The sequence below is a fragment of the Rattus norvegicus genome, chromosome 10 (assembly GCF_036323735.1).
Source record: "Rattus norvegicus strain BN/NHsdMcwi chromosome 10, GRCr8, whole genome shotgun sequence".
NCBI lineage: Eukaryota > Metazoa > Chordata > Mammalia > Rodentia > Muridae > Rattus > Rattus norvegicus.
The window spans coordinates 73,999,858-74,008,059 of NC_086028.1; the positions used below are offsets into that span (position 1 = coordinate 73,999,858).

Consider the following 8,202-nt stretch of genomic DNA (forward strand, 5'->3'; position numbering starts at 1 on the left):
TCATTGAATGTTTTCAGAAACAAGGGCCCCCTTACTAAACCCCTGAATTTCCAAGGCCATTGGTCTTTTTCAACAGGTTTGATATTAACACACATCTGAGAACTCACAAACTCCCCAGGCTGGGACAGTCCATGTTCCTTCGACAGATCTGAGACATCATCTATCTTGTTTTCAAGCCAAAGGCTTGAAAGAAACCAATACCACAGCACATTAACCCAAAATACCACCTTCCTGCTGAAGTCAGGCGGAGAGAGGGACCCGAGAGGTGGAGGAGCAGGTCTGAATCCATGGTTTCATCAAGTCAGATTTTCCCAGTTTCCCCAAAGGGAAATCAGATCCAAGTTGTGAGTGATCCAATGACTAACCCTGAAAATTTGTAGGTTCACACTAGGGAAGAAATGGCAATTCTTCCAAACCCAGGAAATACTGCTGCTGCAGAGACGGGAAGGCTCACACACAGGCATGGAAAGCAATTCACAGTTAAAGCCGACCCCAAAGTTTAGGTCAGGTAAAGGAATCGAAGCCTTTCATTAATTCCTGGGATCTGTTTAAGCATTAGGGGGAAAAGAGCCACCTTCAAGTATAAATGTCTGCTCACTTAAGGGATACCAGTTCCATATTTAAAAAAACAAGGGGCTGGGGATTTAGCTCAGTGGTAGAGCGCTTACCTAGGAAGCGCAAGGCCCCGGGTTCGGTCCCCAGCTCCGAAAAAAAGAACCAAAAAAAAAAAAAAAAAAAAAAAAAAAAAAAAAAACAAAAAAATTCACTTACTCATTCAACGTGGCAGGTTCCAGAACTGAAATTCTCAAAATACCATTTACAACAACCACCTTTTCCTTTGCTAATGTGCAAAAACATTTTCTCTTCTACCTGATTAGAAGGCTCCGCTCTCGAGAGCTTTCCCCAAGAGTGTCATCCTTTCTCTTCATGCACCTACAGTGAGAAACTTCGTAGCCCTCTCCCCAAGAATGTCAGGGCATATGTTTCAATGCGGTACAGTGGACGGAACGGACAGGACGGCGGACAGGAAGAACAGATATCAAAGATGCGAGGAGGACCTGAACCCCTTAAACCAGACGGAGCTGCATGCAGATTCGCCTCCAGCTCCCTCCTCAGAGCCACAGCTGGCAGGCACAGGGGAAACACTGTTGACTTCACAAAAGTGCAGGACCGATCCTTTGAGTACAACTTGCAGTGCTACTCCTATGGGGTCACTGTTTCAAACTCCCCCTCCCAGGCCCCAGCTCTCTGAACTTAGAGGCTGAGAAGTTTGTTTCTAGTAGCTCTGACCAATCCAAAAACTGAAAGTGGGGGCATCCCTAGCTCCCTCCCACCAAGGCCTACAGTTTTAGGGGGTTCTACAGAATTTTTCTTTTCTTTCTGAGAAAGGAGAAGCTGTTTGCTGTAATTCTCGTCTTCTTCAAAACCTGCAGACTGTCAAGACCTCGACAGAGTACCCTCTGTCAAAAGGCATAAGGAGATGTTCAACTTTTCCTGCTAGGACCTCAGCGATGCTTTAGAATAGAACACTTGCATAGACACTGCAGTGGGCGGTGCTGCCCCCTCATATGAAGGACCACATTGCCCACCTCTCTCTGGCTGGATGCTGGGAACCCACATGGGCATGATGACTCGGAGGGGCAGGGTCACCTCGAGGAACCTCACCTGGGCTTTTCGCCTCCCTCGGCGGACAGATACCCTGGAGACACACCGAGAGCCTCTAACAGTTGCCAGTGTTTGGTTTGAAATGAGAAAGCCTCGCTAAAACCCCACCCACGGCTCGTCTACCTACCTTGGGCTGCGCTCGACGAGGAAATGCAACTTTGGGGTCAATCTGGAGAAAATAAAAAAAATGAAGAAGTCAGTGGAGTAGTGGGGTGGGAGTGGGGAATGAATGACCAAACACCTAACTATTAATCACTCATTTCTCAGGCTTAGAGCTCAGCTTTTAGTAACTTCCTGGGTAACTCAAAAGCCCCCTCAGCTCTGATCCCAACTTTCACCATCCCATTCTCCCAAGGGACATCTAAGGTTCACCTTTCTGGAATGTTCTACCCTGCGTTTTACTGAGTGAAATGCTCTATAAGCCAGGGCTCGTGCATTCTTATTGAGACACGGGACTTCTCTTCCACAGACCCTGAATGGCACCCAGAACTAATGTGCAACGTGTAGCCAGGAGGGGAAAAAAAAGTAGGCGCCATGTTATCTGAAGGAGAAACAAAAAAAACCATAATCTCAAAATTAAATGTTCTTCCAGCTGTAGATAAATGAATGATTCTTTCCTCTCCCTGGCAAAGCAGGGGAAAAATCGAAAATGAAAAACTTCCCAGTTATAAAATACAACACTCAGCTCAGATTAACTCACTGGTGTTAGCAAAATAAAAGTTACTCAGGATGACTATAAAAATCTTTTTACAGCCAAGCAGGACGGCTCACACCTGTAACCCCTACATTTAGGAAGCTCAAGGAGGAGGAACACTGAGGTGGAAGTCCCTCTGAGTCACCATAGCTGAGTTCTAGGACAGCTACAGAAGGAGACCCTGTCTCAAAAAAAAAAGAAACAAACAAACAAACAAACAAAAACAAAAACAAAAAAAACTCATTGCATTTGCTTATTGGTTAATCTCAGAGAGTGCAGTTAATCTCAGAGAGAGCAAGCTGACTTGTCTCTTTTTTAAAAAAAGAAAAATTGTAGTAAAAGGGGAAAAGAAAGTTGTATATGAATTAAATCCACATGGATTTAAAAAAAAAAAAACACCACAGGGGTGAAACTACATAAATAACCCAAAGTCCAAATCAGAAAGGCCACCGTAGGAGAGGTAAAAAGAAAACAACTGGATGTTCATGTGAGTCTAATGCAGTAACTCGAGGGTTCCCCTACCCCACCACCACCTCCACGGAAAAAGCTCTCCACTCTACATCAGCCGCCTGCTCACAGAGCACATGATTCTCAATCAGCGACTAGCTTTACAATTCCCACGGAAGCATTTGAGTGTAACAGCTGATGCGAGGAGGGAAAAAAAAAAAGTTACCGCCTGGATAGAAAACAGCGAGGAATTTTAAAAAACAAAAATTTTCCATTAGATTTCTAAGCGTCACAAATCTTTAAGTGTAAGTTAATATGGAGGATGGCGTAGGTACTGTTACACGTTATTTACTTATGAGCTCTGGCTTTTGTGTTAGAATGTCCCCCTTTAAAGAGTAAATCTGAACCTCATGTTGGTTCATGAGAAATAAAAGAATAAAATAAAAATCACCCTTTGAGGAATACACGAAGGGGACAAGATATACACAACCCCACCCCCATCCATAATCCCTGGGTCCCCTAGAGCCCCAGCCTTTAAGACATACACGATGAAATCACTTTTATTAATTAGCTTCAAGACCTAAAACTCTGCCTTGTGCTCGCTACCTTTAATCATTACCTGAGAAATGAGAGATTACCTTGCAAAAACTAAAACAGACCAAAACAAAATCTTGGATCTAGGAAACTAGCCTTTTGTAAAGATTAATATTACTGCGTCTACAGGTGTGCCCGGCACTGACTAGAGTTTCTCTATAAAAGAAATACAACAGGTGTGGATTTCCATTCTGTCGCCAAAACCAAGACAGATGCTTGTCTTTTGTTCATTCATTAAAAAAAAAAAAAAAAAAGACGCCCTCCCAAGGCTCGCCTTGATCTGACCAGCACACAGGTGCAGTGGGAAGTCACCTTGTCTGTGTGAGAATAGATGCAGTACAAACCAGCGGATGGCTGGGAGCCCGGGGTGAGAAAAGCACAGGGAAGAAAATAAAGTACTGAGATTAAAAAAAAAAAGTTAAAATTACAAAACCAAACGCCAATTTGAGACTGCGCTGTATGTGTGTGTGGTGGTGTTATTGGAATGTACCCGGAGATCAGAGTTCTCCCATACGCAAAAGTTTTCCACACTGAGACCTCCATAGGCCTAGGAGGCGACAAGGCAAGAAGGCAAATCCCAACCTTTTGCACATCCTATTTAGAGAGAGAGAGAGAGAGAGAGAGAGAGAGAGAGAGAGAGAGAGAGAAGAGACCCCCCAAATGAAAACATTAGTTACTTAGGTACAGCACTAGTACTGGCTCTAGAGTCCTCTAGAAAACACTAGGGTACTATTTGGATGCGAATGGCCTTTACCTAAGCAAAGCTTTTAAAGGAACAGTAAACAAGATCCTCTCGTTTCCATGTCAATAAACCAACCGCTTCTGCCTCCTGCACTGAACGTTGAAACAAAGTCAAAAGCTAGGTTATACTAAGTAACGGCAACCAAATATGTCTACAAAACAAACAAGGGCGGGTAGAAAAGCCCAGGACCCAGCAGTGCATACTGAAGATAATAAAGGATCTGACCAGCACGCACCCGTTAAGCGCCCATTAATACCAATCTCCAGATCGCCCACCCAAGAAAAAGGAGTGGATGAGCCATCAGGAACGCTCTGAATTTTTCCTAGGAGAGCTTCCTAGCTTTGTAACGCAGCTAGCTAAGAAGTCAGGGAAGAAAAATATAAAATAAGCTGTTCAGACGTTCCTTATCACCTTACTAATGATTGTTCTTGATATTAAATGAGCTGACAGCGCGAACAGGCTGGGCAGCAAGCTCTGACACGTCTGGGACAATTAAAAAGTGACTGAAGCGCCTGAGGTCTTTTCTTGGGGGGGGGGGGGGTAAGGGCAACACCTGACCTCTTTGATCATCAACAAGAGGGTGAGTTTGCAAAATCAATCCAAGTGCAGCAAAGGTTACCCGGGCTCTCTTCTCCTCCATTCAGAGTTTAAAAAGTCGAACGTGCTGGGAAGACCCTTGCTTTCTGCTGACGTTACAGAACAGGGGACTGAGGGTCAAGTTTACAGTAGTCAGCTGCCTCACCCCTGTAAGCTCCCACCAGAACAGGAGCATCCTATGCAGCCAGCCAGAGTCACACATCACCTTGAGGCCTCCCCCTTAAGCAGTGGTATAAATAAATAAATAAATAAATAAATAAATATTTTTTTTAAAATCCTGGTGAAATTCTGGTAAGCAAACCGGGAAGGGAGGAGAGGCAGGAAGCCAGCACAGGAGCTAAGCAAACCACTGGGAACTCCCCAGCCTCCTCCATCACTGCACCTATGATTCCAGACTGACATTTCCCCCTCATTCTGTCTGACCTCCGCCTAAGGACTTTCACCTCCAAACTCTGGATTTTTAAAAACTCCTAACACTATAAAAGTATCCACACAAATGAAAGACCTGAGAAGGGGGTTGGGGAGATTCGCTGTGAAACCCAAGGTTTATCAGCTTTCAATCTGATGCCATCTGGAGTAAACCCACTGGATGCCGAACTGCCTCTGGCCTGTACCTCCCTTCCTTTCTCAAACCCCATCTCAAATCACTAGGAGTCCCAGTGAAACCTGTTGCCTGGACCTAAGATGAGCGCCCCCTCCCATTGGCCCCACCCCTGCCCCCTCCACCAGGAAGCAGGCTGTGCCTTCCTTCTACAAGCCAATCCCAATGCCACAGGCTGTGCTCGCCTGACAAAGAAAGTTCCATTTGCTCTGCGGTGGAGTTTCTCTGCAAGGTCCCTTGGCGGGAGGCTAGCCTCTCAGGGAGCCGACCCCCCCTCCCCACAGCCTTGCCTTGGCAGCCTCTGAAGCTGCAGTGGGACCGACAGTAAAAAGGAAACCCCCAAAACCAGCCACCGCAGCAAACTTCTGAGCCAACTCGCTAGCTGTTTAAAAGTACCCAGTTCTAGCACAGTAGCAAAAGAAGGCGCTGTCCCTTTAAACAGGGCTGTCAATGCCCAGACCAGTATTGAAAGGGGGCAAACAACAACAATTATTTAAAAAAAAAAAAAAGCAACCTACCGTCTTGGAATCTAACTCATGGTGGGGCTGACCTAACACTTTATCTACACTTGCTGGGTCTGCGAAGGTGACGAAACCGAAGCCTCTGGAAGGAGACAAAGAGGGAGAAAAACAAACAAAATGTGACACCACTGAACGCAACAAGGAGACCCTATATGTAGACCGGGGTGCGAATGTTGCCCCCACGCACCCCCATCCCCACCAGCTCCCTCTATTCTCCTCTAGCCCACAGCCCTCTGCCTTGTGAGGAAAAAATACCAAGGTTAGTGGGGGGAAGCGGGACGAGGGGGCAGGGCGGCTGGAGGTAACTTGGAACACGCTGGTGCCTCCTCTCTGGCCGCCTCAGTTTCCTCGCCTCCTCTTCCCTTACTTAAGGCTTTGTTTTATTCCAAAGGAAAACGGGCACGAAAATATTCATTCATCTCCCAAAGAGGGGACTTTAGAGTTTGGGAGTATGAAGAAGGCATACATTCAAATTTTTAAATTAAAAAAAAAAACTATGTGAAAAGTGGATGAACTGAATGTCATTTTAAACAAGAGAACAAGAAGCGACAGGAAAATTACTTCAAGCGGGAGAGATGGGCGTCTCTGAAACCAGAGTTCGGCCCTAATTAACAATAACCTTTGGGGTTATGGGAGGGGGGAGCGACGTTCCAGCCCAGCCACGCGCCTGAGCCCCATTCTAAATCCGCTTAGCTACTTCCGAAGACACCTCCAAAAATAAAACTAAAACTTTGTTCTAAAATAAAGGCAAAATCAAGAAGGGAATGCGTTACCTGGAGCGTTTCGTTGTGGGATCTCTCATGACCATACATTCTCTAATTTCTCCAAATTTGCTAAAATAGTCTCTAAGGCTATCTGTAGAGAGAGAAAGAGAGAGATGGGGGGGTGGGAGAAGGTGTGGAGGGGGGGGGAAAGCAATGCAATTTTCTGATCAAGGACAAAAAGCAAAAGTAGTTTTCTGTTGTTATTCTGTTTTGTTTTTGCAATATTTTTGCACACGCGGGGGAAATTCAGCAACAGAGGTCGCGTAGAGGGCTCGGAAAGGATTTGCTATTTAAAAAAATAACCTTGCACAGGAGAAGTGGGGAGCCAATGGCGGGGAGGGGGGGCTCTTACACTGGGATAACAAAGAGCAATAAAGAAGCCAAGAAGGGGGGGACCCAGGCGTCCCCCCCTCCCTCCCTTACCTGGTGAGGTCTGCCAGCTCAGTCCACCGATAAACATTTTACTAGAGGGAGAAAACATAACCGAAGTGAGCACCGATGTCAGATCGGCCATTTTGACGTGTAACTTACAAAAGCTAAAAGGAAAGCTGGGGGGGAGCGGGCGAGCGCGAGCCTGGAGGTGGGCTGGGGGAGAAGGTGGCGGCCCCACGCCACCCCAAGGTGCGCGAGTGCCCCAGGGGTGCGCGCGGGGGCGCGGGGGGCGCGCGGATGCCCCGCTCCGCACCGTCGCCCGCACAGCTCCGAGCGAGCCCGCGGCGGCGCGGTGGGCAGCGGCTGGAAACTTACCCGGGGTCGTGCTGGGAGTCGTTGGCGCTGCCCGAGGTGCCTGGGCTCCCATTTGCCTCCATAGCGGAGCCCCCCCGCCCCCCCACCCCCGACACACCGAGCCCCACAGCGAAGCGGAGCGCAGCGGCGGCCGGCTCCGAGCCCCAGATCTCCGTCCCTCCTCCCCCGCCTCCTCCCCCCGCCCGGCGGCTGCGAAGCTCCGCGAGCGCCGAGCCGGGCCAGCGGCGAGAGCCCGTCACACGTGGGCTCGGCTCAGCTCAGCCCCGCCGCCTCGCACACCCCCCGTCCCCGCCCCCCCGGCCCATCCCCACCTCTCCCCCTCCTCCTCCCCACCCCCATCTCCTCCTCCTCCTCCCCCTCCTCCCCGCGCACGTGGGGCGGAGTTCTAGAACGTCGTGTAACCAATGCGGTGACGTCACGCACCCCGTTCGGTCCCCCGCCTGTCCGCGCGCGCACACACTCGGCCCCCCGCGGCAGCGGGACCCACCAGGGGCGGCGCGCGAGCCCCGCGACTCGAGGGGGGCCCACGCCAGCCGGGCGAGGAGCCGGGAAGCGCACCCCGAGTCAGCTCAGATCACATGGGCTGGGTGTGGGGGAGGGGAAGGCGCGGGGAGCTCGGCCCGGGCGGTTCGCGGGGCCGGGAGGCGGCAGTGCCCCCGGACCCCCTTAGTTCGCACTACCCATTCAAGTTCGCGGGCCCCTGCGCCCGGTTCGGAGGTGGCACCCGCCACCCGCCCTGCCTCTATGCCCCGGTTTCCAGCCACAGCGCGGAAATTTAGGTCAAGGACGCCGGGAGCACACCCACACCCTGCGCTCCCAGGGCAGTCCTC

General features: G+C 49.5%; 1 protein-coding gene across 11 annotated transcripts in view; it reads right to left on the bottom strand.

The window, feature by feature from the left end:
- The window catches only part of Msi2 (musashi RNA-binding protein 2), a 366,538-nt gene extending 358,898 nt beyond the window's left edge, over positions 1-7,640 (bottom strand). For all 11 annotated transcript variants that reach the window (XM_039087672.2, XM_039087667.2, XM_039087663.2 and 8 more), the window contains exons 1-5: positions 7,373-7,640; positions 7,049-7,089; positions 6,635-6,716; positions 5,859-5,943; positions 1,793-1,834 (exon numbers count right to left, since the gene is read on the bottom strand). In XM_039087672.2, the coding sequence (XP_038943600.1) occupies positions 1,793-1,834; positions 5,859-5,943; positions 6,635-6,716; positions 7,049-7,089; positions 7,373-7,434 (312 nt within the window). In that variant the 5' untranslated portion in view covers positions 7,435-7,640. The remainder of the gene's footprint in view (positions 1-1,792; positions 1,835-5,858; positions 5,944-6,634; positions 6,717-7,048; positions 7,090-7,372) is intronic.
- Between the last annotated feature and the right edge of the window lie 562 nt (positions 7,641-8,202).